Source organism: Cutaneotrichosporon oleaginosum (assembly GCF_008065305.1).
Source record: "Cutaneotrichosporon oleaginosum strain ATCC 20508 chromosome Unknown ATCC20508_contig07, whole genome shotgun sequence".
Lineage (NCBI taxonomy): Eukaryota > Fungi > Basidiomycota > Tremellomycetes > Trichosporonales > Trichosporonaceae > Cutaneotrichosporon > Cutaneotrichosporon oleaginosum.
The window spans coordinates 432,822-460,747 of record NW_027072176.1 but is presented as its reverse complement, the minus strand read 5'-3'; the positions used below and the strand labels follow the sequence as shown (position 1 = coordinate 460,747).

Sequence of the window (27,926 nt, the reverse complement as noted above, 5' to 3'; positions counted from 1 at the left end):
CTGGGTGTGCGCTGTGCGCCAAGGTGACGGGAGATGAGTGATGAGGAAGATGGAATGTACGACCCACAAACAAACGATGGCTATGACGGAATTTTGGCATGCCCTCCACCACCAATACCGTCTTACTTCTTTCCACGCATACAGCTCTCTAGCTCTCCTCGCCCATACTTTAGGGCGTGGACTCGTTGCGATATAACTAGCACCTTTATACATCCATCCTCTGATGCATACAACATAAAAACAAGTGCTACGGATGTCACGGCTGCCAATCAGATCGTTTGGATGCCTGGGCTAACGACGGGGACTTGGGCTTCGCGAACGGCTGCCCATACCGACGCTCCGCCGACGCGGGCTGGGGCTGCGCGAGTACCTTGAACGCGACCGGCTGGGAGAGCGACGCGGGCTCCTGCTCCTGCTGCGGTTGACGGGGCGGCGGCGAACCGGGCTGCGGCTGCGGCTCCGGCTTAGAGGGCGGCGGCGGACGGGGCTACGGCTCCTGCTAAGCGGGCGACGCGGAGGCGAGCGACTCCGTCCGCCCCGCACATAGTCTGGGCTGGGGCGCCGGACGGGCGGTCCACGACGGAAGTGCGGGGGAGGCGAACGGGAGCGGAAGCGCCCTCCGCCGAAACCGCCTCCATAACCTGCTCCATTGCGGCCGCCACGGGCGTTGGGACCATAGGCGGGAGGGCGGCGGGGCGAGGGAGACCGACGGCGAGGAGGGGGCGACCGGCGGCGGGGAGATGGAGAGCGCCTGCGCGGCGAAGGAGATCGACGGCGGGGCGAAGGAGATCGACGGCGGGGCGACGGAGAGCGGCGGCGGTATGGCGAGCGCGCAGGTGCGCGCACAGGGGGCGAAATCGAGCGAGCTGCGCGGCGTGGAGAAGGCGAGCGCGAACGGCTGTATGACCGCCGCCGAGGAGAACGGGTAGGGCTTTCCTGAGGCGAAGGAAGAGGGTGAGAGGAGAGCTGGACCGTGAGAACGTTACCATCCAGCACGCCACCGTTCATGCACCGCACAGCGTCGTGTGCTGCCGCGGGGCGGTCAAACTCAATCGCCGCCTTGCCTTGATTGAGGCCGGCTGGCGTCAGCAATGCGTCTCACTTCGAGCTCCAGTCTTGGCAGGGCGTACTCACAAACTTTGAACAGAGGCAGATCAAGTCCCGTTACGCGCCCATACTCTCCAAAAATCTCCTGGAGATGTGCCCGGCCGACGTTCTTGCTCAGCCCCTCCACGACTACCACAGCGAGGGGGCGAGCGGGTGATGCGGCGCGGTTGGGGGAGGCGGAGGCGGGGTGTGGCGAGGCTGGGTGAGGTGACATGGACACATCCTTGCCCGGACGGCCAGGAGTAGGTGTCAGACGCTTCGGCGTGGGGGAGCGACCACGGCTTGACATGGCGTGGATGGCGGAGGCGGCGGTGTTGGTGGTGTGGAGAGGAAGGCGAGCTGGGAAACAGGGGTAGATGGAAATCAACAACTTGAGGTGGAGGTGCGGGGATTCGGTGATATGACGTCGTGGCTTATACTGTGGACGCAGAGGGCGACGCGGTTGGTCCGTGCGGCAACTGTCGCGTCTTCTGATGATGTGATGACCCTGCCGTGGGCTGTGGACGTGGCGAGCGATGCGTGATGAATTGGTGAATGTGCGAGCAACGACGCCACGCCCCGGCGCGCATTGCATGGGGATTCTCTGTTTTACATAGTCAATTGACTAGCTCTTAAAATGAGTCTGGCATGCGAGACCAGCATGGGACAAAGGTTATTAGCCGAGCACTCTTGCCGACGCGTCGCAGCAACGCTGTTCAGGTGCGATCAGGCTTCAACGGTTCTCAAGCCGAGTACCGACGACACCAAATGATATTCATCCTCCTGCTCATGTCAGCTCGCCGCGCCGCCGCAGCCCATCAGCCGTCAGCCGCCAAGGTCGTCAGCTACACAGTCAATGCACGCAACCCTCGTAGCTTCGCCTCGTGAACACTTAAGTACCTCTGCGTTTCCCGCATTTGCAACCACTCTGCATTCCCTTGTCCTGCTTCCGTCTCCCCGTAGTACAATAGTTTACGAGTTGAAGGTGAACGAGGCGCCGACCTTGTGGGCGGCGTTGCCGGCGGCAGTGTCGTTGAGCTTGGTGGTGTCGAGGGCAAGGCCAAACGAGGCCTTGACGCCGGGGCGGAGAGCCTGGGTGTAGCCGAGGACAAGGAGACCAGCGTTGTTGATCTTGGCCTTGACAAAGGCGGCGTTGTCGAGGTACGCCTTGGTGCCGACCTCGATCGAGACACCACCGGTGGTGGCCTTGGTGTCGTAGACGGCACGGGCACCAGCCTCAACGTCCTTCGAGACCTTGTGGTAGTACGAGGCCGAGTAGATGGAGAGGTTCTGGAGCGAGCGGATGGTAACGGCGTACTCGGGGGCCGAGTAGCCGATGGCGGCGGCGTAGCGGTTAAGCTTGCCAGCCTGGACGTCGTACGACGCCTCACCACCGACAAGGAAGCCATCGTGGCCGACAACGGCGTCAGCGGTGAAGGTGGGGCCCTAGAAAGTTAGCACGTGGAAACCGGAAATGTGTGCTGCAAGCTGGTTGGCTCAGCGGCTCAAGCCACTAACTAACCTTGAAGACGTCGGCGACGGCACGGGTGTGGACCGAGGGCTGCTTGTAGATGGCGGTGAGGATGGCGGCCTTCTGCGACTTGGCAGGGTTGAGGGTGGTGTTGAGGTCGAGCTTGAGGCCGTTGGCGAGCTGGTTCTCGAGCTCAACCTGGGTGCGGAGGAGGTTTGAGGTGGTCCAGGCCTGACACGTTAGCTGGTGTATCTAGCGGCTAGCGGGTTAGGTAGGAGATGGCAGTCAACGCCGAAACCCTTGGGCCTTTGCAGCGCCACTACTGGGTGGTCCAATGCCAGCACTGGAATTCCAGTAGGCCTGTGCGTCGACCGTTTCAACTATTACACAACGCAACGCTCACTCCCAACCGTCAGATGCGAGGCCAACCTACCTGGGTGACGGTCAAGCCGTTCTTGAAGTCAGTGTACTTGCCCTCAATGTCACCGGTGATGACGTTGGAGGCCGAGTCGCGGGTGCCGGCGACCTTGAAGGCGACGTTGGAGGGGGTGAGGGTCTTGACCTCGAGCGAGGTGCCGTGGATGGGGTAGTCCTTCTCGAGCAGGTCCGAGGCGGACTTGCCGAGGTCCTGACAAGTTAGCGAGTGCGAGAGAGTGCGAGCGCGTGCAAGTGCCACGGGAAGCTTGCAAATGCGCGAGGAGCCATGATGGCATGCTCAGTGGGCATCATTCCGGCGCGCGTAAGAGACGCGCCCCAGAGATGAGTGCCCGCGCCTGCAGCCAGGAGCGGTAGAGATGCGTACCTTCCAGGAGGGGGGAACGGGCTGGGGCATTGTGGCTAGAGATGTGAGCAGGTGTGATGACTGACGAGGAGGGAGAAACGTACATGATTGAGGGTGGGTTGCGTAGAAGTAAACAAGAAGATGGAGAAAGTGGAAAGTGGGCGGCAAAAGGAGAAGAGAAGAGAGGGAGGGGGGGGGAGGGGCGGTGGAGTTGTGGGGCTGGGGTGGATGTGGTTGGGCAGGAGCATGCCGGACGTGAGCACGGGGGGCACGGGCCTCGGAGGTACGTTGAGTGGCAGCCTGCAGCCGACCGAGGTGCGTATGCGCGTACAACCCCGAGAACCCCCTTGTTTGGCGCCGAGGAATGCTCAGGGCAGAGTGGGAGCAACAATGACGCCACCCCCTTCCACCGTATTCCACCTCCTCCACCTCCTCCACCTCCGCACATCCTTCGGATCTCCGTCCGATTCCAGCCGACTTATCCGGAGTGAACCACGTGCAGTTGATTCCGCGCTCGACACGCGACAAGACACGTGACGTCGAGGAGGCGGCGACATGTTTCAACGTTTCAACTCGTCCACGGATCCTCGGGCGCTGGGGTGATCTGGTGACGTCGCCGAGTGCCCGAGAAACAGCGCAGCAATTCAATAAACGTGTGACGCGGAAACTGCGAGGCTGCGAGCGAGTGATACCGTTGCATGCATGTATGTATACATGAGCGCATGAGTTTGCTCTTTCACATATTCCATTGGCTTTCACCAATTATCGAAACAAGCGGCACAGGAGACAAGTTGGCCTGACCGCGATGGCCTCCCCATAGTAAGTCGAGATGTGCAGGATGGTGGCGACCGAAACTGTTCTGCTTTACCGCTCTACTGGATGCGTGCTCCGTGCCTCAGCTGCAAGATCGCGCAGAATGCGCTGCATCGTCACTGCCGGCGAGGACCCGCAACACGGTACATACTGGAAACTTTAATGTTCTGCCCCAGTGCCTGCCCAGATTTGCCTCCACCCACCTCCACCATGACAACTCTGTCGATCGGCCATCTCGCGTTGAAATCCGCACCATCGCTCACACCAGCGACGCCGCGGCCATGCTCCGCAAGCAGGCCTCGAGCCCCCTCTCCCCAACCGAACCCCAATCACATCCCTTCGCGTCCAAGAAGCGCAGGCAGCCCGGCGGCGGCTACCTGCCGCTGCACCGACGGCGGCGCACCTCGTTTCTGGGCGTGAGCGTTGGCGTCCCGCGCTCGCCGCAAGCGCGCCGGCGGGCCCTCCTCGCCCTCGCCATCCTCCTTTCGCTATTGTGGGCGCTGTACTGGATTTTGACAACATACGAGTTCCAGTTTGAGATGAGCGTGTACTCGCGCCGGTGGGTGCGGCAGGAGTTTGACGAGATCCTCCCCCTCAAGGGATGTTTTGACAACCCCTCGCCATCATACAACATGACCCAGCCGTCGCACCTTCTCTCACCCGGGATCACACTGCGGAGGGGGATGTCATGCTACGACTTTGCTTCGACTGTCGCCCCAGCCGCAGCGCCAGAAGAATTGCTCTACCACACTTATTGGCGCACCGACCTGCGCTCGTTCGGACCCCGGCAGGCGGCGACTATCGAGGCGTTTCTTGCTTCACAGCCGCATGCGGCCTCCAAGCTTATTTTGTGGTCCAATGGCGCCGAGGCATTGCGCTCTAGCCCTCACGTCCGGCCGTTCCTCGACGAGTGGGCGAGCGTGTTCGAGGTCCGCCAGGCCGACCTCGCGCAACTCGCGGTGGGGACGGACTTGGATGGCATGGTTGGCTCCGTGTACGATTCCAAGGGGTGGGTCGATGGCGATGCGCTACGCCTGCTGCTGTTGTGGCACTACGGTGGCGTCTGGATGGACATGGATATGCTTCTCGTCCGCGATCTGCACACACTCGCTGAGACCGAGTTCGTCGGCCAGTGGGACTGTTATGGTGCGTCGTTGTCTCCAGACTCCTCATTGCCGCTTCTGTCCCTCCTTCTCTTGATACCTTTCCGCTCACCCCAGACAAACCCTACTTCCAGATGAACGGCGCCATCATGCACTTCCGCCGCCACTCGCCATATCTCTGCGAAGCATTCCACATCATGGCGACCTCGGCCCCCCCTGAACCGGGCACATTCGCGTGGGGCAGCCATCTGTACGCGAAGCTGCACCGTGCGCTTCTCGCGGGGGGAATTCAACCCTTCGGCGTTCTCCCGTGGTGCTTCACAGATCCGCGCAACTGCCGCGCCGACATCCGCTTCCCGGACCCGTTCGCGCCCGACCCAAGTATCTGGGGCGGGCTGCCGTGGACTACGAAGGAGGGACTGAGTGGGCGTGAGGTGCTGGAGGACAAGATCAGGAGCGTGTTCGCGATCCACCTCCATAATCAGTGGGAGAAGAGTTTCGCGCCTGGGGGATACATCGAGCGGCTGCTCGAGTCGTGTCGTGAGCGTTTGCGGGCCCAGATTAGAGCATAGACTGTACATTACATGTAAGCATAGGCTGGTGAGGTGAACGATGTGGATGGGAGGTGCCATTCCGCTGAACGAAAGTCGGTGGCCAAGCGGGGCTCCGACCATATTTTGGCCAACTCGGAAGTTCGTTCGACTCGCCACCAACACATCCTCCATCCACAGTATCATGAGCATCCCCGCCTCGGTGCCACCCCCCGTCCCCCGCGGCTTCCAAGGCAAAGGCGGGCGCAGCAAGCGCGACGCCAACCTGCTGAAGTACGGCACGCCTTTGCCCATCCTCCTCCCGTCGTCGCCCTTACACCCCGACACGACGTCGCGCGTCGGCCACATCGTCGACCCGGCGCAGCAGAAAGAGCCGGCCGGCCCCATCTTTGCGGGGCTCGGCGTGCGGCGGCGCGCCGTCGTGCCCGCCATCGTGGGCGTGCTCGACGCCGACACGGGCAGCGTCTGGGTCGACGGCGAGGGCATGGAAGTGCTCTTCAACCGCGGCTTTTTCGGCAAGGGCACGCTGAGCCGCAGCGATCCGAGTTGGCGCAAGCGGCGCGTCGAACTAGTCCGGGGGGGAGACGGTGAGCTACGCGCTCCGGAAGTTTCGCGAGCGGACGAAGGCATGCTGACACCAGCTGTTGTGGCCGAACAGATCCGCGAGAAGCGCCGCCTCGAGCGGAAACAGTTCAAGATCGACCGCGCGGCCGCGATGCTCGACGCAGCGAAGAAGGCGGAGGCGGTGCTCACGACGGGCCAGCTGCCGGGCGCGGACGCCGGCGCGGGCGCCGAAGCAGCGGAGGACAGCGAGGACGACGACGACGACGACGGCGAAAAGGACCGCCCCGCCTCCCCCGCTGCATCTGCCATCTCCCTCGCGACGACCGCCAGCGTCTTGCCAGACGGCACCAAGCTGAACGCGCAGACGTTTCTCGTGCGCCCCCAACGCCCCGAGAGCGCAGGCAACAACCGCAACCGGGGCAAGTTTAAGCGTCGGCCGCCAGGCAAGCCCGCCGCCCCCGGCCCCGGCCCCGGCGCTGGCGGCGCCTCTGCTTCCCCTGCGGAGAAGGAGAAGCTTGAGCTCGAAGTAGCCGCTAAACCCACAGTCCCGACCGAAGCGTGGGAGGAGGACGCGGACGCGCTCGCCCTCGTCCCAGACCACGAGCATCTGCAGCTGTGTCTCGAAGAAGCATGGTTCCTCTCCGCCCTCGGCGTGCTCAGCATCGAGTCAGAGTCGGGCACGCTAATTCCCGCCTCGGCGGTCCTCACGCGCCTTTTGACCCCCCTCCCTCCCTCTCCGCTCTCCGACTCCCTCTCCTCGCCCTCCCCCGCTGCGCGCGCGCAGCACACCCCGCTGTATCCCGACGACCCCTTCCTCGTCTCGTACGCCGCGTACCACCACTACCGCTCGCTCGGGTGGTGTGTGCGCCACGGCATCAAGTTTGCCGTTGACTGGCTGCTGTACCGCCGCGGGCCCGTGTTCAGCCATTCCGCGTTCAGTGTGCTTCTCGTGCCGGTGTATATGGACGAAGGGGATCGCGCGGGGCCACATGGCCAGACGGACTGGTACGCCGAGAAGACGAGTTGGAAGTGGATCAACACCGTCATGCGCGTCAACAGCTTGGTGCAGAAGGTGAGTTGATAGATGATCCGTCGAGAGCGAGGTCTGAGCTCTGAGTTTGCCAAAGTGACTCACACCAGACCGTCATCCTCGCATACGTGACTATCCCGGCACTCAGCTCGTTCCCCGACTCCGCCCGTCTTCCAGGCGGCGGTCTCGACCCGCGCAAATTCGACATGCGCTCACTCATGTCGCGCTACACCGTGCGCGAAGTCAGTCTTACGCGCTTCAGTGCGGCCCGGCGGCGCGACTAGTACATAGTAGGCATCTATGCATAACGCTGTGATGACTGTAATCGCCGAGCTCTCCATCTGCTCATCCAGACCATGCTCATTCCCTGGCCTCTCTCAGAGCCTCTTCTACGCCCCAGACCGTGATGGTGTCGAGTCTAGCGACTTGACCACCAGCATCTGCTTCGCGACCTCGACGAACAGAGGCCGCAGCTCGGCGAGGTGTGGCGTCTCGGGCGGCGCGAGGACTTCTGTCCGCCGGCCCTTCGTCCTCTTGCGACGCGGACCGGCCTTTCTCTTCTCCTTTGGAGGTGGAGGAGGGGGCGGCCGGTCGCTCGAGCGCGACGATGACCGCGAGTGCACCTTGTCCCGGACGACATCGAGCGAGTTGCGCAGCGAGCGCCGGCCCTCGTCGAGTGCACGCGCGTCTTCCGGCGGTACCAGGGACGAGTGGCCGTGGTTGGGACGCCGCTGTGGCGCCCACGCCGCTGCAACTCCAGGTGGCGCCAAAAGAGGCATCGAGCGCACCGAGCTCGAGTCGGACCGCTCGTCCGTGTCATCCTCGCCTTCCGATTCCTCGCTCTCCTCCACGGCAATCTCGCCCGCGCTCCCCATGATCGTGTCACCTATACTCAAGGACTGCAGCACAGAGTCGACCAGCGCTGCCTCCTCCATCGTCTGCTGGTCTGCGCCTGCGCCGCCCGCAAAACGCTTGCGCACTTTCTCCTCGTGCGCGACTTTGAGCCGGTAATGGTACTGCGCAAGCTCGTCGACTTCGCGCATGATCGCCACACGCTCCGGGCCGCCGTGCGGCAACAGGATCTCAAGATCGAAAGGTTGGGGGAGGCCGTCCCGCGCATAGCTGAGGAACAGCTCGATCCAGCCCATGAGACTCTCGAATAGCCCCTGGCCCTTGGAGTGCACGTTGTGAACAAACGTGTAGAACGCTTGCTCATGGCGCTGCACCAGGTCTATGAAGGTCTGGACTGTGCGCTGGGGGTCTTCCTGAGAGACTGGCGTGAGTTTATGCACTAGTCAAGGAACTCACGCTCCTCTACCTGCTCGACGGTGCGGATCATGTCATTGATAAAAGCCTGAAGATCGCCGAGCGAATCGGCGATGCTCGCAGCCTTGTAAACCTGCGCAAGCGGAGAGTAGAAGATCGTGATGATGTCCTTGAGGAGCTCGGCGGTGACGCCCTGAAATCAGTATGTCTTCTCGCAGCGGAGCGCTCACCTCAAAGATCAGCGAGATCATGGCCTCCTTTTCCTTCTTTCTCATCATGAGCTTCATAAGGATGTTGAGATCCTCAAACAGCCATGCGTCGTCATTGTCGGGTCCGTCATCATCGTCCGAGTCCGACAGATCGGCCTGCCACGTCTTGTATTCCCGGTACGCCCTTGATGCGCGGAACACGCGCTGCATCTGCGGGCGTGAGAGCGCGGGCATGTCGGGCGATCTGAGAATGACGACAAGCAAGTCGAGATTCTCGGCGACCGCGTCGGAGCGGAAGATCTCTTGAATGTCAAACGGCGCCATGACATACTGCTCGATCTTCTGGCAAAGCACGGGGTCGTCAATCTTGTCCTGCACTGCCTGAATGTCCTCAGCGAGATAGCGCACGTCTTCAGTGAGTGACTGGGAGAACATGCGCTGCAAAAGACTTTGCCCGCCGAAGGGACGCGCGAGGAAGAGATCCAGTACGCCTGTGATTAGTTGGTTCACGCTCGGGCGACTCACCGCGGATCATCGCTATGGGATTCGAGATCTTGAGGATACCCTTGAGCATGAAGTACGGCATGATGCCGTGCATGCGCTTGAGGCCTGCAAACGCTTCGGACGCCGTGTCCGAAGCCACGTAAAGTTGAAAGATGGTGGCCGCGAGGCTGCCGTTAGCCATGCCACACTCAGCTCAGCTAGGACTTACGAGATGCGTCCCCACTCGAGCACGGCGCGCTCCGCTGGCGGGAGGTCCTCGACGAACTCGACCTTGCGCACCACCTCGAACACACTCTTAAGCCCACCCTCGCGCGTAAGGATGTCGCCCTTGAACTGCGCCAGACCTTCGCGGAGCTTCTCAACGCGGCGCTCGGCCTCCTCCCTGAAGCGGCGGCGACCCTCCTCACGCACAGCGTCGGCCTCCATGCGACGCTGAACGTCGCTCGATTCGCCCGGAGTGAGGGCGATGGGCGAGGAAAGGAGGAAGGAGCGCATGACGGGCGAGTTGGCGACCTCGGGCATGGACAGGATGTTCTGGAGATAAGCGCGGAGAGTGAGTCGGTTCTTCTCGCGCGAAAGTGGGACGGGGATGCTGGCTCTCGGTTCGTCAAGCGAGGGGCGCGGCGACGATGTGCCGCTCTTCGGCGGATCGGTCGGCGTCGCTGTCCCGCTCCCGTAGATTATGCGCAAGGGATTGTAGTAGCTGTATCCAGCTTGCTGGACTGGTGCGGAAGTCGTCACGCTCTTGTCCTTTGCCGGCGGATTGGACAGCAGGAGATCTGGGAAATGGATGCGGAGCTCCTCGGCCAGTCTGCGGAAGTCGCCGTATCTGCGAGAAACGTAGATGTCACTGACGCCGGTCCGCTGTGTGCGAATGATAAACTCCTGGTGGTCAGCCGGCCCGCCCTCACGTGGAGTGACTAACTTCATGGTGCTTGCTACGCATATGCCCGCGCTCCTTGACGGTGCGAACGCCGACGACGTTGACATCGAATGTGAACATCTCGACGGGCGCGCCCGCCTTCTCGGCCATCTTGCGTCTGCGCGCCTCCTGCGCCTCCTCTATGCGGCGCAGCTCGCTCTGGCCTATACGCACGACCTCTTCGCCGCTTGTGAGCTTGATGCCTACACTGATCATTAGGCCCAGATGCTTCTCCACCTTGGTCCAGAGTTTGCGGCGTTGCTCGGCCTCCTTTTTCTCCTCCTTGGTCATGAGGCTCTCGCTAACCTCCTTCTCCTGCGGCGTTGTCGTGGCATGCTGGCTCGCGCCCGTCGTCGCGAGGAAGGAGGAGAGGAACGGCTGGACCTTGTGGCTCCAGAACGTAGGTGGCGCGGCGGCGAGGAAGGGGAACGGAAGAAGGAACTGGTGGAACATGAAGCGGATAAAGGGGAGGTCACCAATCTCAGCGTCCGCGACCTCGCGCGCGCTCTCGGGCAGCACGAACGGTTGACCAAGGAGCCCGAGCGCGTTCGCGCCGAGCCGCGGGTCCGTAATCACGTCCAGTTCATAGTGGATCTGCTGGTTCACTAGCGCTTTCTTGAGGTAGTGCGCGCGCAGAGGGGTGAGGATGGTGGGTGGTGTGAACTCGGTGCTCGGCAGCGTCGAGTGGAACGGATTGAGGTGTTGTGCCGCCTTCTGCGCGCCCGAGCTTTGGTGAGGACCCGGAGGCGGAGGCGGGGCGCCGTCGATATTTAGATGCCCGACGCGCTCACTCAACTCTTCGTCATCGTGCAGCCGCCTCGCTGATTGCTTCGGTGGGCTCGGTGGCGATGTGAACCCCTGCACGATCTCAAAAGCGTTCTGCGCCGGGACGTCTTCTTCGGGAGGAGGCGCGGGGAGCGGACGCTCAGGCTTGCGGCGCGGCTCGTAGGGCAGCGAGCTGGTACGGGCGGGATGGCTCATGTCGCTGCTGCGTTCAGTTGTGTAGGGGGGGGGGGGGACGGGGGAAGGGGAGGAAAGGGGAGAAAGGGGAAGGGGACGATCGCGCTTGGCGCGCGTCGTTGGGTTCAGATGGTCGCAGCGAGCGGAGCGGCAGTCAGGAGATGTCGTGGAGACGGTGTATGACGAGAAGGAGGGGTTGATGACGGAGAGATGGACGAGTGGTGACGAGGGAAGTGAATGAGATGACAGATGACAGAATGGCGTCTGGCGTCTCTGCACGTTCCAAATGGCAGTCCGAGGGCCGAGGGGCTGGCTACCTACCAACTGCGAAAGAGGAAAGACGTCATTCCCTGGCGCGCTCCTCGGCGGACGCAGACACGACCCCATCCGTCGCCCGCTCGTTCGTCCCGCTTGCATCGCCCTGCCGCGCTTTGCCGCAGCAAGTCCTTGACTACTCCAACACTCCAACGATCTCGATCTCACTAGACCACCGCGAGCAGAAGGTGTGAGGAGGGGGAAGCATGCACTGAATGAAGCTTGAGAATTGTATCATAGAGATCTCTTCGGGCGGGATCCACAACAGTCACGGCGTCATCGTCGGCTTAGGTGGCGTCGTCGTCGTCGTTCCCTCTTGATCATCGCGCCCTTTCCATGCATTATGGCCACTCTCCACCACAGCTCGTCGTCGAGGTTGAAATGTAGCTGCCAATCAGCCTGCCACCTGCTGCGAGCCCACTCTCCCCCATATCGGAATTGACACAGTTCATTCATCTACGTTCTACATTAAATTGGAATAGATTGCGTACAACGAGACAACACATGTGCAGGGTTGCAGCGGGAGAGTGGGATATGACACGAGATGCTGCGCCTCTGGGCGCCAACAACCATCTATATCGAATGTCCCTCACAAGCGGGGCGGCCAACCAGAGAGACCACGCGACCACGACAGACGTATTAAGCCTGCGCAATCTTCTGGGCGACAGTCCGTTCGCGCTCCAGGCGCTCCTTGTTGGCTTGGAACGCGGCGTCGCGGCAGGCCTGCATGCCAGTGCTGGAGCGTCAGCGATCTGTCTGTGCGAGGGGCGGAGCGGCGTGGGTGCGTGCGGCAGAATGTGTCATGAGGAGGCGGGGGGAAGGGATTGACGGGAGGAAGTCGGGTGCTGTAAACGAGATGATCGCGCGATCACCCTCGTCACAACGCCGCGCCGCCCCCTTCTCCTCAAGATCCTCCTTCTTTGCACACAAATGACCCATAAACTCACCAGTTATGTGACTCGGGTGTTCGGTGGACGCTGCAGAACACCTTGCCACAGTGTTGACAGTCTCCAGCAATCTTGAGAGCGGCAGATGGACACTGTGTTGGGTTCGCGGTCATTGTAGGCTTGGCCTCGGGCGTCCCGTCCGCAGGTGGCGCAACGGGGATGTTGTAAATGACTCGGAACTGACAGCGCTTCTTGGCGGGCCTAAAGGTTAGCGCAAGTAGTAATAGAGTGGGGCACGACGCTTGCGTGTGCGGGGTTGCGGTGGGGGTTGCGGTGGGGGTTGCGGAGGCAGACATGATGCAAACGAGGGGTGATCGTGTCTCGCTGACACATCGGGAGGACACACGACTCGGCGGCGATAGCACACGATGGCACACGACGGCTCACGTCTCGCCACCGCGAGTTGAAGGGGCGCGGTGGACCGTGACGAGCGTGACGGTCGAGGTGGCGTGCGCGGACGAGCGGTGCAAGCGTGCACTTGCCCAGCACCTCGAGTGTCATGCTCGCCCCCCAAGCCCCTCGGATGGCTTCAACACCACAAGGAGTTGTGTCGAGAGCGGCGACGAGGCCGATTGAAAGAGGCGGGTTTGGCCGTCGGATCCCGACACGCAAGCGTCAGACGATACTTACATTGTTGATGATGTAGACGGGGGTTGGGGTGTGAGACGGATTGATGCGTGAGGTGAAGACAGCCAAGGGGGGGTGATTGAGGAGCGATGGATTGAGAGACGAGGTTGGGTGTGGTGTATGATTGAGACCAGGAAGACGTGCTCTTGGGGGGTGGGGAGTTGAGTGATAAGAGTGGCGTGTGCCTGCGAGGTGGTGGTGGGGTGAGGTGGAGTGGAGTTGGGTGCAAGGTGTGAGTGGATGAGAGAGAGAGAGAAAGAGAGAGCTGTCTCCTGGCGTAGAGTTATATAGGAGGAGGAGGAGGAGGAGGGGGGAGAGAGGGGGGGACAAGAGACGAGATGTAAGAGAAGAGAGAGAGAGAGATTGTGTAAGATTGAGAGAGTAGTGCGAGCGAGATGTGTTGAATGCTGAGTCAATAGAGTGATGTGTGAGGTGGAGAATAGGAAGGGGGGACGACCGAACGATTGCCCATAATTGCCCAATTACCCAATTGCCCAATGGCCCCAGTGTCCTTGTAGAACGGCTAGGACGGATGCACAGACACACACGATCAATCCTAATGATTAATCCATCCAGCCATGACACCACCGGCCACTGGCTGCCCGATGTGCCAGCGAGTGCTAGATGGCGGTAGTGTCAGATGGTTGATAGCAAATATGAAGAGGTGGGGGGGTGGCCGAGAGCGGAGGTGCGACTAGTGCGGCGGTGCGAGTGGGAGAGGTGAGAGGAGGTCATCACCCGGCCACCCGAGACCTCGCCCCCGCGCTCCGCACTTGCACCGCTGCGACGGACGGCCGGGAAATATGCGCCCATGCGTCCAATGAGGGGTCAATCGGTCGTCGTAATCTCCACCACCCGCCCCCTTTCCGCCACTCGTGCACTCCTGGGAGGTGCAGCGTCACTTGGCTCTTCCTCCTAGCTCGTGTCGTGACTTGTCGCACCCTGAGTAGAACCCTACCCTACCCAACATCCCCTTTCTCCCTGGCCCCTGGGCCGCGTAGGCCGCCTGCCCGCTTGCAGTCTGGCCAGCTGCCACATGCCACACATGCCATCAGAATTCGGAACCTTTGATCCTCCTCCGACCCTGAAGAAACGCTTGCGTGTCGAGTCAACTTTTGATTCCGGCTCACTCCAGTGGCCCATGGCCCTTCCATCCAACTCGATCAGTCGCCCGCGCAGATCTGTACAGTAAGCGGACAGCGCCTGGCCGAGCGCGAGCGCGCGATGAGATTATGCCTGATGCCCCGTGGGTCGATGAGACGTTGAGACACGAGCCAATCGCCACAAGATGCAATGCGGACGAAAGAGAGAGGCCGATGGCCGGTGGCTGGTGGCACGCATGGGCATGGCACGGGTGGAGTGGAGGAGATGGCATGATCGACCTGATCAATCACACCGCCACCTCAGGCACCAGCCTCCAGTCGCCACCCAACTCGGACCCCCAGGCACGCCTTCGTCAGCGATCGCCACTCGCTGTGCCGCGTGTCATTGTACATGTACGGGGAATAGGCGTAGGCGCCCGCTGACGCGCCGTGCACGCGCCTATATTCGTCGGCTTGATGCGATCCGTCTGAATGCTTGGTGCTTCAGAGTGATCAGAGTAGGTGATCAGTGATTCAGTGATCAGTGATGAAGCGATCTCGCACACGATGGATATCGCTATGCCACAAAAGTGCCGACGCCCTATGCGCCTCAAAGATCAGCGAAGAGCGAGCTCACGTACTCGTTTCGCGTTCCGATCCCGAGGCGTCGTTGCTTGGGTCTTTTGCTGGTGAGGGTTACGGTGCTTTCCTTGCCTCCTTCCGTGACGTGCGACATCTTGCTCGGCTTCGTCCGCAACGCAGTATTAGCGCCTCAGCATACCTCACCGCCTCAAAAGCACGTGGCGCTTGTACGGACACGGCAAGGACAAGGACAGGACGCCATCTGGCCAGATGGAGAGGGTTAGTGAGAATGAAGCAGGCGTAGAAACAATGTCAGTTATGGTCAAGTAGTGGGGAGACGGAAAGTCTCAGGTGGAGGTGTGTTGTGGACTCATTGGCAGTTTGGCACAACGCCCTGTCCTGCCACGTGGTGGCTCACCGGTCACTCCTAATGCATTAATGCAGCATTACAACACTCACCCAACTCTTATGCTTCCGCCGTCGCCTCCACCTCCACCCGCCACAGTGACGCCATCTCCGCTGATGGCCACCGTGGCACCCTCTCCTTCTCACAAACCATCATGCACGTCTCCACCGTAGCAGCGCTGCTGCTCGTCGCCCCGCTGGCTCTGGCGGGCATGTACGCCAAGCCTGTCATCAACATCGACGCTAAAGAGTTCAAGAAGGTCATGGGCAAGGAGCATGCCGCGGTGAGTCAGCTCGGCTGGGTTCAGTTTGCTGACTGTAGTAGATGGTAGCGTTTGTTGCGCCTTGGTGAGTTTGGGGCGCGGGAGGGTTACGGGCCGGGTCAGATCAGGCGTGTGTGAATGTACCAGCCGCTACCCGAAGCCAACTCACTCATCTCCGCTGCACTCTCATGTGACGCCTCAGGGCGCACGCTGACTCTAGGTGCGGGCACTGTAAGAACATGGCGCCCGAGTACGCTGCCGCTGCCTCATCTCTCGACCCCCTCATTCCATTCTACGCCGTCGACTGCGACGCATCCCAGAACAAGGCGCTGTGCGCCGAATACGGCATCAAGGGCTTCCCCACCATCAAGGCCTTCCCCAAAGCCGGCAAAGGCGCTGCGCGCGACTACGACGGCGAGCGCAAGCGCAACGCAATGGTGGATTACGCCAAGGCCATGGTGCCGGACCGCGTGAAGAAGCTCCGCGTCGGCGATGGCATCTCTGCCTTCCTCGCGGACAAGAAAAACCTGCCCCATGCCCTTTTGGTGCACCCCTCCACGCCGTCGATCCCATTCCTGTGGAAAGTGCTTGGGCACCGTCTTACGGGCAAGGTACGTACCTATTGCTGGCACGCAGATATTGTTTCGCATACCTAGTGGCGACTGACACCAGGCCCACCTCGGCTACGTTAAGGACCCGAAGGGGGTCATTGTGGCCGATCTCGGTCTCGCGAGCGTCGACGGCCCGCGTCTCCTGTTCTGGGGCGAGGGCGATTCTGTGTCCGAGTACGACGGTGCGCTCAAGTTCAACGCGCTGTTTGACTGGCTCGAGGCTGCGATTGCAGGTGACATTCGAGAGGCGACGGAGAAGCGCGAGGAGCCTTCCTCCTCCACCACCACTGCCGCAACGTCTGTCAAGGCCCCGCCCAAGGCGGCCGACACGGAGGATGCGGCGGCACGTCGTGCACGTCTTCAGGCCAAGATGGACGAGATCGAGCGCCGCGACCGTCTCCGTCGTGAGCGTGAGGCCGCGAAGAAGGCTGCCGCAGACGAGCAAGCCGGCGGTACACCTGTCGAGGACGCTCCCGCGGCTGAACCTGAATATGCGGACCCGCCACCCGCGGAGCCGGAGGAGGCAGCAGAGGAGGAGCTGGCTACCCCAGGTGTTACTCACACGCAGCCTGTGGCGCCAGAGTCTCCGGAGCCGACGGACGACGGCACCCCCGTGGACGCCGCACCAGCTGAGCCCGCCGAGGCCGTTGAGGACGAAGCGACCGAGGCGTCGGACTGGGATGCGTGGCCCGAGTCGAGCACCGATCATGCTCGCGATGAGCTCTAGTATTTATGCATGAAGGCGTATCGGCATGTGAACGGTTGGAGTCCAGAGTGTGAATGTCTGCTGAAGTGGAGGGATCGCCGGTGGACTCGAAATTCCATCTGGCCACGTGGTTGCAATTCGAGTTGAGGAGTCGATTCAAAGTCGGTCCATCCACCATCTCGTCTACTTTCATTGTTGATCAACACTAAAACGGCTGTACCGGCAGCACTCCTCTCTCGACTTCGCACGCAGACGTGATCCGCAACTATGGTGCGTTCTGCGCGCCATTTTCTTGCACTCTGCTGACGCGCAGCCGACCATCTCTGTCGACAAGGCCGACTTCTACCGCCGCCTCGGCAGCGAGTACAGTGAGCTCCTCCGTGTAATCCAGTTGACAACAGCCACCGAGGCGTTTGACGAGCTGTGCTTCGACTTTGGCATCGAGTTGGACGAGGACGTGGGTGTCCGTCCGTGTGTGCGCACTGACCTCAGACGACCGCCGACGTCGAGGCAGCGCGCAAGGCCGGCCTGCCGACCGAGGCGCCGCAGCTCAAGATCGAGATCCCCGCGAACCGCTACGACCTCCTGTGCTCAGAGGGTCTCGCGCGCTCCCTCCGCGTCTTCCTCGGCCGTGAGGCGCCCACCTCGTACACCCTTGCACCCCCCACGCAGGAGGCCTTCATCGAGCCATCCACCTCCCCGCTCCGCCCGTACTTTGCCGCTGCTGTGCTCCGCCTCGCGCGCCCCATGACCGAGCTCGAGTACAACTCGTTCATCGACCTCCAGGACAAGCTGCACCACAACCTGTGCCGGCAGCGCAAGTTTGTAGCCATCGGCACCCACGACCTCGACACCATCGAGGGCCCCTTCCGCTACATGTGCCGCGACCCGCACCAGATCAAGTTCGCACCCTTGAATAAGGACACCGAGTACACTGCTGCCGAGCTCATGAACATCTACGACAGCGACAGGCATCTGTCCAAGTACCTCCCGATCATCCGTGACGCGCCCGCCTACCCTATCATCTATGACAAGCACGACCGCGTGCTGTCGATGCCGCCCATCATTAACTCGCAGCGTGAGTGCGGCGCGCCGGCACCAGATGGCTTGCAGGGCTCAAAACTAACTCACAGACTCCAAGATCGTCGCTGGAAAGACAACCAACATCTTCGTCGACGTGACGGCCACCGACAAGACCAAGCTTGACATCGTCGTCATGCTTATGGCCACCATGTTCGCTGAGTACTGCAACGTGCCGTTCCAGGTCGAGCCCGTCAAGATCCACCACCCTGACGGCACCACTGTTCTTACCCCGAACGTGGCACCACGCCAGACCACCGCGTCGCACGCGTACATCAACGCCGCTACCGGCCTCAACCTCTCGCGTGAGGAGTGGGCTGGTCTCCTGACCAAGATGTCGCTGGCCGCCACCCCGTCCAAGTCGAACCCCGATATTCTCGACGTGTCCGTGCCATGCACGCGTCCCGATATCCTGCACGAGTGCGACATCATGGAGGATGCCGCGATCGCGTACGGGTACAACAACTTGCCTACTTCGATGGCTGGCTCTGCGACAGTTGCCAAGCCCACACCGATCAACAAGCTCGGCGACATTCTGCGCAAGGAGTGCGCCATGGCCGGTTGGACCGAGTGCCTCCCGTACATTCTGTGCAGCCACGACGAGAACTACGCCTGGCTTTTGCGCAAGGACCCCGGCGGCGAGTGCATCCGCCTGGCGAACCCGAAGACGGCCGAGTTCCAGGTCGTGCGCACATCCCTCATTCCCGGTCTTCTCAAGACTGCGCGCGAGAACAAGGCTGTGCCCCTCCCGCTCAAGGTGTTTGAGGTGTCCGACGTCGCCTTCCAGCGCCTGGAGCTCGACCGGCGCTCGCAGAACGAGCGCCACCTCGGCGCCCTCTACATCTCGCACAAGGCCGGCTTCGAGGTCGTCCACGGCCTCCTCGACCGCATCATGCAGGTCCTCGGCGTCCCCTACATCGCCACGGCCGACTCCCAGGCCGAGTACGGATACTACATCGCGGAAGCCAAGGACGAGCCGAGCTTCCTGCCGGGCCGCGCGGCACACGTCTTCCTCCGCCCCAAGCAGAAGAAGGAGCAGAAGAAGGAGGGTGGTGTCCTCGAGACTGTTGCGGGCGCGCTCAAGGCCGCACTCCCTGGTCAGGACATCAAGCTCGGCCAGCTCGGCATCCTCCACCCCGAGGTGCTCGCCAACTTTGACCTTACGCGTCCCGCGTCCACGCTCGAGATCAACATCGAGCCCCTGTTGTAGTTTAGCCTGGGGATGGGATGCATGCGCATTAGTCTGCGTGGGGTTTGTGCGCGATGGATATGCGGAACCAGTGGTCGCAATGTTGTAATGTTGGAAGTGGGGCAGATCTCACGTGGGTGAGTGATTTGGCCCCGCTCGACCACAGGGTGACACTCTTTGGTTCAACAAGCAGTCAATCGCGTCTGTCGTCAACTGCCATCCATCAACATTCATCCATCCACATCACTTTCTGTCATCATCCTTACTCTCATCACCGCCCCGACAGGCCTCATTAGATCTCCTTTCACCCCCTCATCGCTCAACCCGTCCACCACTTCACCCCCGCGCCATGGCATACCCTCAGCGGCAGCCAACGCGTGGCGCGTACATGCCGACACAACAACAGCAATATAAGCGTTAGTCTCCCATTCCCCAACGCCTCGCTTCCAACTTTCCCTCTTTCCTCCCCTTTCCAGCTCCCACGCTTCGCTCTTCGTCCTCACCTGGACTGCTTTTTGCTCTCCCTCTCGCACTGCCTGCTCACACCCCAGCACAAGCGTATCAACCAGCAATGCGCGCACAAGTCCATCCGCAGATGCAGGCACAGATGCAGGCGCAGATGGCCGCGCAGTACCGCCAAGGCCAGCCTCAGGCATTCTACACGCCAATGTACCCACCAGGGCCCCTTGGTTTCTTCCTGCCGCCCCCAGGACAAGTGGTTAAAGACCCCGCGACTACAACCAGGCTTGCCGAGTACTCGACGTACCCGTCGCGCTTGCGGACAGGTGCAACGTCGCTCGTCCAGCCCGAGCGCGTGATGGGTGGGCCGCGCGAGCGCGAAGCGCATCTCGCGCAGCTCGACGCGGAATTCGCCCTCGCGCGCTCTTCCGGTGCATCCACACCACGCGTCGACAGCCCTGCACCGGGCCGCATAAGCCGGACTACGACCACGACCATGTCTGGGCGGCGCGCCGGGCGCGTCAATTACGCCGAGGCTGACGAGAGTGACGACGACGAGGAGAGCGAAGAGAGCGATATAGAGGAGGCAGCGAGCGACCCCGACGACGACAACTACGGCGAGCGCCGGAGAAAGCGGGACCGCGAAGCGGAGAAGCTTGCGCACTCTTTCCGTGCGAAGAAAAAGGCCGCCGAGGCCGAACCGGGGTGGTCATGGCTCGGGGACCGCGTGCCGGGCGACCGCGTCAAGAGTGTCGAGGTGCGCGGGTTGACCGCACACAGGTTTGTGTAAGTGGCTGCAGGCAGGTGTGGCGGAGCTAATGGCAGGCCAGAAGACGCGCTGGCCGCCGAGGCAGAACGTCCCGAGCTGCTCGTGCCCATCAACTTGGACATTGAAGTGCCGGCGACGGACCACGACGAGGGGATCAAGATCAAGGACCGGTTCATGTGGAATGCGAACGAGCCGTTCGTCAAACCCGGCGAATTCGCCAAGATCTTCTGCCGCGACGTTGGGATTTCTGAGGCGCACGCGTCGACCATCGCGGACTTGATCGCCAGCCAAGTCGAGGAAGCGCAGTCCACGGTCGTGATCGACCTCGCGACGCCCGACGCGACGGAAGACGATGTGTCGTGGTCCGACGACGACGCGATGGACGAAGACGAGCTCCCCGAACCCGACTGCCGGATCATCATCAACCTCGACGTGCAGATCTTCGCGCACGTCCTGCGCGACCGCATCGAGTGGGACCTGTCCTCTCCGCTCCCGCCCAGCGAGTTTGCGCGGCACTACTGCGCCGAGCTGGGGCTGACGGGCGAAGCCGTGCCGCTGATCACGCACGCAATCCACGAAGAGCTGCTGAAGCACAAGCGCGACGCGCTCGAGCTCGAGCTCTTTGCGCGCACACATCCCCTCGAGCAGGCCAAGTGGGAGAAGAGCGCGAACCACCCCAAAACAAACTTCCGGCACGGGGCGCGCGGCCTCGTCGGCGTCTGGCGCGACTGGTGGGAGCGCGACGAGTTCAGCCCGATCCTCATCGAGCTCACGGCTGAGGACATGGCGCAGCGCGAGAGCGAGCGCTCGCGCGACGCGCGCAGCCGCATGCGTGCGCTCACGTCCAAGCGCGGCGCAGCCCGCCTGCGGTATTATTAGATGTATGCATTATTGTGCTACATACCTGGACCACAGTACTGAATGGTGCCTGAAATGCCGACGTCATGTTCTCGCGACCCACATCCATCCACCTGCATCCACAACCTCATCATGCCCAACGAGGTGGGTACATCGACGAACGGACTGACACAGTCGCGCCACCAGCCCATTGCGGTCCTCTCGGTCCTCTCGTTCGTAGGCGGCGCCATGGGCTTCGCCAAGGCCGGCAGCGTGCCCTCCCTCGCGGCGGGCGTGGGCATTGGCGCGGCGATGGCCGTAAGCGCTATGCGGATCCATGACTCCTTGCCTGGCGGGCTGGAGATGGCGGCCGGCAGCAGCGCGGTCATGTTTGTGCCTATGCTGAGGTGAGTGGGGTGGGGAACGGAAGGGGCGAGGAATGAGACGGCGGCGGCGGCGGCGAACGCAGGAACGGCGGGAACGGCGGGAACGGAGGGACGGAGGGATGGAGCGACGGAAGGAGAACGCGAAGGGAACGGAGGCAGGAGAGCGAAGTGGAGGGGACAGCAAGGCCGAGGTGTGATAGGGGGGATCGGAAGGCCGAGGATGAGCCCCGTTGACTCCAGACGCGCACTGCGGACGCGCTCGCCCATCCCCATCACCATGTCTATCCTCGCAGGCGTCAGCGCAGGATTCTACGGTCACGAGGCGTATGACGAGTATGAACACAGGCTGAAGTAGGAGCTCTAGCAGGTCTGTCGCTTTGACAAGTCTCGTCGCGGAGCCTCAAACGGAGGAGTAACAACGTATGCTATGCAATCTACAACTGTGCCGGGCGTGCTGGCGCGTCCTGCTGTCAGATCTCCTCGGCGCCTCACTCACCCGGACCATAAAGCTGACGCGATGCCCCCGGGGCAACGGCACGCCCTCCCACCGGCTCTCGGTGAAGCCCAGCACTGCGTGCGTGTAGTCGTACCGCACCCGCCCCTTTTGCATGTACACACTGCCGGAGGGGAGGAGCACGTCCCATCCCTCCCCGTCCTTGTCTAGTCTGAGGATGCGGGCGGCGCCGAGGCTGGCGCCGACAATCGTCTGCCCCGACGCCTCGAGGTTGTCGACGTGCGCGAGGATCGCGCCCTCCGGCGCCAGGTGCAGTGCATGCGTGCTGCTCCCCTCTGGCGGCAGGTCGGCGGGGGTGGGCGAAGCCGGAAGCTTGAGGCCGGGGACGAGGCGATACAGTCTTCCCAGAACGCTGGCGAGCTCGGCGCTCGCGTCGGGCGGGAGGCTAGTCACGAGCGACTCGCGGTAGTTGTGGATGACAGAGTCAAAGTGGCCCTGGGGTCAGCGGAACGCGGATGGGGGACACGCGGTCTAGCGATCGCGTGCTCACCTCTTCGAACCCATAGGGCCCCATGAACATGTCCTGCAATGGTGCGCCTCTGGCCTCCTCCTTCTTCTCCTCCCCTCCTCTTCGCCTACGCCGGCGCTTCGAGTCCGCGCGATCGAGCTTCCACAGCGCCAGGCCGAGGAGCGCGCGGCTCTCCGCCGGACTGAAGAAGTCGGGGTAGATGGCAAAGTCGTCGTCGAGCGCGGGGTTGAATGCGCCGCCGCGCGCGCGCACGAGCGCCGAGGGCGCTGCGAGGGTATACCGCTGAATCTGGGCGAGGCGGAGGGACGCACGCATCTCGCGGTGGTCGTCTGAGGGATCTTGGAGCAGAGAGCAGAGTGGGCGGAGAGCCTCCACCATGCTCGCCGCGATTTCGGCCTGCTCCGTTTGGCGCCATGGCCGGAGGCAATCCCTCGGCTTCTACCCCACTCCATCCAGGGCCCCAGTGCCAAGGGCGAGACCGGACCGGCATCCCTCCGGCCGGTGACATGCTGACGGAGCCGTCACTCACCTCGCACACCGTCATCCGACTCCGACATCTTCATCTCTCCATCACCAACTCACTCTCTCACATCCCCCATCCGCTCATCGCGCGCACACGAGACATGGCTGAAAACCCTCCCGTTGCGCCCATGGCGCCCACCTCGCGCGAGAACCGCCCCGAGATCGTCGGCGGGGATGCGCCCGAAGCCCCCTATCCCATCGAGCTCTTCGGCGCCGTCACCAAAGGCTTCGGGCGCGGCGCACGCTTCTTGGGCATCCCGACCGGTGAGTTGAGCTCTCCATTCCTCCCCTCCACCCGACCAAGTGTCTTTCTTCCGCGCCTCACCTCATTTATCTCACCTTCCATCGCCTTCGGTCGCTCGTCTGACCTCACTAACCCCAGCTAACCTCCCGGACTCGTCCCTCGGACCCCTCAACGCCCTCTCCCTCACGGGCATTTACTACGGCTTCGCCCGCGTGCACCCCACCATGTCCACCCCGCTCCCCACCGCCGCCCCCACTCCCGCCCTCACCCCCTCCGGGAGCACGACGTACCTCCCCGACCTTGCCGCCGCCAGATCCAACACGTCATACCACCCCGCCGCGCCAAAGGACATGGGCAAGCACCCGCTTACCGCCGACGAGATCGCCTCCATGCCCGCCCACACGGCGCCGTACCCGCCCGAAAGCGCGCCGGCGACACCAGGTGGCGCACACACCAAGATGAGGAGGCTCGCCGAGGAGGACGGCAAGGTGTGGCCCATGGTCATGAGTGTGGGCTGGAACCCGTACTTTAAGAACGAGAAGATCACTGCTGTGAGTTTGGGCTGATGGGTTGGTTGGAGCAGGGCTGGCGGGCGAGAAAGCGGCGAGGGCCTGGGGCGAGTTATGGGAGGGTACGGAGGAACGGCGGTACGGAAGGCGAGCGCAAGGCCGAGAAGATGAAGCAGGGCCAGAAGCGCGGGCAGGAGTGGAAAGGGAGGAGCTTGAAGGAGCTCAGCGATGGGACACGACCCAGCGAGAGGAGGATTCGACAAGGTGGATTCGAGAAGCCGAGGCAGAAGATTAAACATGTCACTTACACCCAGGAGGTCCACATCATGCACCCCTTCAAGCACGACTTCTACGGGCATGAAATGAGCGTCCTCGTCCTCGGCTACATCCGCCCCGAGCTCGACTACATCTCGAAAGGTGCATAGGCCCCACCCATCACCCGCTGACCCACAGAGGCGCTTATCGCCGACATTCAGTTCGACGTCAAGGTCGCACTCAACGGTCTCGCGCGCCCCGCGTACGCAGCCTACGCGTCCTCGCCCTTCCTCACCGGCCCGCCGCAGCCACCTGCAGACGAAAACGCCGGCTCGGCCGCCATCGAGGCATAGATAGCATATACCCATGACCATGTATTCCCTTGCTACAGCTGTGCGCTACAATTGTGTTCTGTTACACTACTCCCAATCCATCCCTTCCGAGCCGTACCGGTCGTACAGCGCAAACTCATCGTACTCGTCCTCGACCTCGCCCATCTGCGCCGCCATGCCGAGTGCGCTCTTCAGCGCAATTCTCTCGCCGAGCCCCTCGTACTCGTCGTCGCCCTTGCCTTCCTCGTCGCCCTTGTCTTCTTCGTCGCCTTTGTCCTCGTCGTCCGAGTCCCCATCCTCTCTTCCCATTGCTGTTAGGCGCGCCAGCGCAATGTAGTCGATTCGTCCGCTGAGCCCCCGGCCTGCCGGGACATCGATTCGTGGCTGGCTGCGCCGCGCGTTCGAACGCCTCTGACGTGTCTCGAGCACGTCCGGATCTTCATCGAGACGATTGTTCTTGCCCTCGGGAATAGTGCGATCATACTCCCACGCACCGGCCCCCATGTAGGCCTTCTCGCGGGCGTCCGCTTCGGCATCCGAGAGAATGAGCTGGCGCCACGACTCGCCGCCGAGGTGGAAGAGCGCGTCGAGCTCGAGCTCGAGCTGCTCCTCGTCGATATCGTCGCCCATCGGGGCCAGAACAGCTTCCAGCTTAGCCGGGTCCAGCTCAGTCTGTAGGCCGAGGAGCGAGTGGACCAGCAAGTGGAGGGGAAATTCGCGCGGCTTGATGCCCAGGCGAAGGAGGCACTCGGTTGGCGACCACTGCGGGTTGGCGGAGATGAAACCGCGAAGATCCTGCTTCCTGGGATCGCCGTGGATCTCCAGCGAGGCGAGATACTCCTTCGTGAATATTGCCGGCAGGCGGCCATCCTCGCGGGCGTCGGCGACCCACTTGTTCATCTGCTCCTCGACGTCCTTGGGCATCGCGCGGCCGCTTCGCCGCTCGTCGTTGATGTTGAAGTGCACGTAGTTCTCCCGCTCGCGGTAGAGGAGACCAACATATCTCGCAACTTCCTGATTGATCGGGAGTGCTTTGGGCAATGGGATGGGGGTGACAAGCGGCGATATGCTGCTGGAACTTGGAGATGGCGATGGACCGATCTCGCGCAATGGTGTCGTAGACAGATCACTCGCCGGCCCTGGGAATGTGAGCGCCGGAGAAGGGGAGCGACCCGCTGTGGACGCTGTAAAAGGCGGCGTCGGGATACCGGCCGATTTGCGGGGGTGCTTCAGCGGCCTCGATGGTTTGTTGGCAGACGGGCGGCAAACTGGTACGAGGGGCGCGGAGTTCGGCTCATCCCTTGCGATTGAGAACGCTCCGTCAGCACTAAGATGGAACGCGAAAGGCTGGCTATCCCGCGCGTCTTGCGCAGATGTAACGGAGCGGGGCGGGCGCTTGGGAGCAGAGTTTTTACCTGGGTCGAAAAGGCCGTACCATTCCTCCTCTGATTCCCCGTCGGGATCCTGTTCGCTCTCCTCATCGGCGGATGAGTCGTCCCGCCTCGCCAATAGCTCCGCAATAGATGGCTCGGGCGCTGGGGACGAGGAACTTGGCTTCGGCGCCAGCATGCGGCGCACCATTTCTTCCTTGGATAAGGAGTGACGCGACACGGAGGGAATCGATGTCGCGATGCGTTCGGCCAGAGAGGAGATTGAGCCTGAGGATGAGGTCTGCGAGCGTGACATGCCGACAGAGCTCAAGCCAGAGCTCGTTTGGCTTGATGACGGCACCAACGAAGTGGCGCGGCTTGACGCTGCCGTCGAGGAAGCAGAGGCCCTGGCTCGGATTCTTGCGCGCGATTTTTTGGCTTTCCTGTCCGCCTCCGAGAGCTTACGCTTTTTCAACGGGGGACCAGGCGCCCAAGGCGTCTTGGACCGCCTCGGAGGGTACTCTTGCGCCCAGCGCTTCGCGAACATGCTCGATGCTGTGCCATACTCTTCGTCCAGCGGCACGACGGTGGGGCGTGCCGCGCGCGATATTGCGATTTCACGCCAGTGGTTGGCTATTATCGGTGCCGCGGCCGCCGCCATCTGGCACTCCGGGATGCCGCGCATCCGGTCGCCGCCGAAACCGCGCAAGCCGTCGCCCACGGCTAATCCTCGCTTGGGGCCAGCGATGAGGGGGACCTCCTTGCCAATGGCTGGGATAGACGTCGACCAAGCGACGAGCATGTCCCTCAATTCGGCCCGGCGAGCCATCGCATTCTGCTCGTTGCCGCCGTATGCCCGGGCAATTTCGGACACCCACGCAGTGATGTGCTCCGGCATCTTGCCGTCCATGGCTACGGTGATGGCCCAGAAGAGGAGCGCCGAGGCGACGTCAGTCGAGGATTGTGCTCCCCACATTCCTATAGTGGTCGTTGCACAGTACAATTTGTACGCGACCTCGAGCGTCTTCTGCCAATTGACGGACTGCATGTACTTCCACGCGTGGTCGTCGAGGCAGAAATCGTTTGGACCCGCGGTCTTGAGGGTCTTGCCCTGGCGAATCTTCGCAGGGAGGAGCTCGTGATAACTCATCAACGTCAAGCGCTCGGCCCAGTCCATCCTGGCGAGGCGCTCAATGTGATGACACATAACGAGAACCTGGGTAAGGAGCAAGTCCACAGAAGCGACGCGGCGACGAAAAGCCTTCCCAAGATATTTGTGGGCTGAGCGTAGCGCCATTTTGCTGTCGATGTGCCCTGGGTGCCCGGGACGCGAGGTGCGCTGGTATATGCTGTCAATTGTTGGAGCCATGATGCTCCCGTCGCCGCGGATGTTGGGAGTCACCGGAGCCGGCTCCTTGAGGTGCTTCAGGCGCTCGTTCAGCAGGGTGAGATTGCTATCCTGGATGGTGTACATGACAGCGAGGGCAACACGAATTGGCACCTTCTTTGCGCGATTACTGGTCGTCATTCCTCCACTGAAGCCGTTGTCGGATTTCTCCAGTGCCCGGATGCGATTGTACCACGAACGCGCACCAGCAGTGAAGTGCTTTGCGTCAAAGTTGGTGAGGCGAGTCCTTCCGTCGACAAGGTACGCATGGAGAAGGGACTCGACGTGTGCCTCGTGGAGGCGCTCGCGGTAATCCTTTTCGAACGATCGGCGCTCCTCGCCGTGCAGCAGTGTCCCATAGATGGCAGAAACGTTGGCGGTGTTACAGATGCTAGTGGCGCGCTCATCGATGATACCGCACCCCGAGCAGGCCATAAGATGGTCGTCGGTGAGCTGCAGCGCGCTGTGACAGTGTGTACATCGCGACATTGCGGCGGCGTGAGTGTGTTGGGAGAAAGATGGTGGGGGATATGGTATCTCTCGCTGTGGTGGTATTCAGCGATGGTGGTGGAGTCGAGGAGGAGGGGGAGCGCTGAGATGTTGGAGGTGAGCAAGAATACCAGCAGGTGCTCGTCTTGCTTCGCATGAAGCTTAACGGGCACCTCGGGTAGGGAGGTCGAAGTTGGACGGCCTACAGAGTGAATGTGCAAGCAAGCAAGATTCTGAAGATGATGAAAGATCGAGAGATGAGGAAGTTGAGCGAGTTGGGTGGCCATTTCTGATCACGAGAGGAGGAGCGGAAGCAT

The 27,926-nt window shown here is 62.0% G+C and overlaps 13 protein-coding genes across 13 annotated transcripts; 7 read left to right on the top strand and 6 right to left on the bottom strand.

The window, feature by feature from the left end:
- Positions 1-291: 291 nt before the first annotated feature.
- COLE_07396 (uncharacterized protein) lies at positions 292-1,396 on the bottom strand (the record flags this gene model as incomplete). Its single annotated transcript, XM_018421915.2, has 2 exons — positions 292-1,079; positions 1,135-1,396. The coding sequence occupies 2 exons, from the start codon at positions 1,394-1,396 to the stop codon at positions 292-294; spliced, it is 1,050 nt and encodes a 349-aa protein (XP_018282120.1).
- A 662-nt stretch (positions 1,397-2,058) lies between these two features.
- COLE_07395 (uncharacterized protein) lies at positions 2,059-3,389 on the bottom strand (the record flags this gene model as incomplete). Its single annotated transcript, XM_018425696.2, has 4 exons — positions 2,059-2,532; positions 2,609-2,788; positions 2,991-3,185; positions 3,360-3,389. The coding sequence occupies 4 exons, from the start codon at positions 3,387-3,389 to the stop codon at positions 2,059-2,061; spliced, it is 879 nt and encodes a 292-aa protein (XP_018282121.1).
- A 1,043-nt stretch (positions 3,390-4,432) lies between these two features.
- On the top strand, positions 4,433-5,826 carry COLE_07394 (uncharacterized protein; the record flags this gene model as incomplete). The annotated part of the gene is made up of 2 exons (XM_018421916.2): positions 4,433-5,297; positions 5,372-5,826. 2 exons carry the CDS (start codon positions 4,433-4,435, stop codon positions 5,824-5,826), a joined length of 1,320 nt encoding a protein of 439 aa, XP_018282122.2.
- A 40-nt stretch (positions 5,827-5,866) lies between these two features.
- COLE_07393 (uncharacterized protein) lies at positions 5,867-7,683 on the top strand (the record flags this gene model as incomplete). The annotated part of the gene is made up of 3 exons (XM_018419329.2): positions 5,867-6,392; positions 6,447-7,441; positions 7,510-7,683. 3 exons carry the CDS (start codon positions 5,867-5,869, stop codon positions 7,681-7,683), a joined length of 1,695 nt encoding a protein of 564 aa, XP_018282123.1.
- A 105-nt stretch (positions 7,684-7,788) lies between these two features.
- Positions 7,789-11,281, bottom strand: COLE_07392 (uncharacterized protein; the record flags this gene model as incomplete). The annotated part of the gene is made up of 6 exons (XM_018421917.2): positions 7,789-8,672; positions 8,708-8,858; positions 8,896-9,365; positions 9,400-9,545; positions 9,587-10,263; positions 10,304-11,281. The coding sequence occupies 6 exons, from the start codon at positions 11,279-11,281 to the stop codon at positions 7,789-7,791; spliced, it is 3,306 nt and encodes a 1,101-aa protein (XP_018282124.1).
- A 1,237-nt stretch (positions 11,282-12,518) lies between these two features.
- COLE_07391 (uncharacterized protein) lies at positions 12,519-12,818 on the bottom strand (the record flags this gene model as incomplete). Its single annotated transcript, XM_065626539.1, has 1 exon — positions 12,519-12,818. One exon carries the CDS (start codon positions 12,816-12,818, stop codon positions 12,519-12,521), a length of 300 nt encoding a protein of 99 aa, XP_065482156.1.
- A 2,555-nt stretch (positions 12,819-15,373) lies between these two features.
- COLE_07390 (uncharacterized protein) lies at positions 15,374-15,550 on the top strand (the record flags this gene model as incomplete). The annotated part of the gene is made up of 1 exon (XM_018419330.2): positions 15,374-15,550. One exon carries the CDS (start codon positions 15,374-15,376, stop codon positions 15,548-15,550), a length of 177 nt encoding a protein of 58 aa, XP_018282126.1.
- A 170-nt stretch (positions 15,551-15,720) lies between these two features.
- On the top strand, positions 15,721-16,819 carry COLE_07389 (uncharacterized protein; the record flags this gene model as incomplete). The annotated part of the gene is made up of 2 exons (XM_018419331.2): positions 15,721-16,092; positions 16,154-16,819. 2 exons carry the CDS (start codon positions 15,721-15,723, stop codon positions 16,817-16,819), a joined length of 1,038 nt encoding a protein of 345 aa, XP_018282127.1.
- A 2,915-nt stretch (positions 16,820-19,734) lies between these two features.
- Positions 19,735-21,174, top strand: COLE_07388 (uncharacterized protein; the record flags this gene model as incomplete). Its single annotated transcript, XM_018424913.1, has 2 exons — positions 19,735-20,312; positions 20,352-21,174. 2 exons carry the CDS (start codon positions 19,735-19,737, stop codon positions 21,172-21,174), a joined length of 1,401 nt encoding a protein of 466 aa, XP_018282129.1.
- Positions 21,175-21,285: 111 nt separating this feature from the next.
- Positions 21,286-21,873, top strand: COLE_07387 (uncharacterized protein; the record flags this gene model as incomplete). The annotated part of the gene is made up of 2 exons (XM_018420174.1): positions 21,286-21,539; positions 21,759-21,873. 2 exons carry the CDS (start codon positions 21,286-21,288, stop codon positions 21,871-21,873), a joined length of 369 nt encoding a protein of 122 aa, XP_018282130.1.
- Positions 21,874-21,952: 79 nt separating this feature from the next.
- On the bottom strand, positions 21,953-22,816 carry COLE_07386 (uncharacterized protein; the record flags this gene model as incomplete). The annotated part of the gene is made up of 3 exons (XM_018419332.2): positions 21,953-21,982; positions 22,015-22,467; positions 22,523-22,816. The coding sequence occupies 3 exons, from the start codon at positions 22,814-22,816 to the stop codon at positions 21,953-21,955; spliced, it is 777 nt and encodes a 258-aa protein (XP_018282131.1).
- A 308-nt stretch (positions 22,817-23,124) lies between these two features.
- Positions 23,125-24,384, top strand: COLE_07385 (uncharacterized protein; the record flags this gene model as incomplete). The annotated part of the gene is made up of 4 exons (XM_018420654.2): positions 23,125-23,287; positions 23,406-23,818; positions 24,091-24,193; positions 24,230-24,384. The coding sequence occupies 4 exons, from the start codon at positions 23,125-23,127 to the stop codon at positions 24,382-24,384; spliced, it is 834 nt and encodes a 277-aa protein (XP_018282132.1).
- Positions 24,385-24,450: 66 nt separating this feature from the next.
- On the bottom strand, positions 24,451-27,609 carry COLE_07384 (uncharacterized protein; the record flags this gene model as incomplete). The annotated part of the gene is made up of 1 exon (XM_018421920.2): positions 24,451-27,609. One exon carries the CDS (start codon positions 27,607-27,609, stop codon positions 24,451-24,453), a length of 3,159 nt encoding a protein of 1,052 aa, XP_018282133.1.
- Between the last annotated feature and the right edge of the window lie 317 nt (positions 27,610-27,926).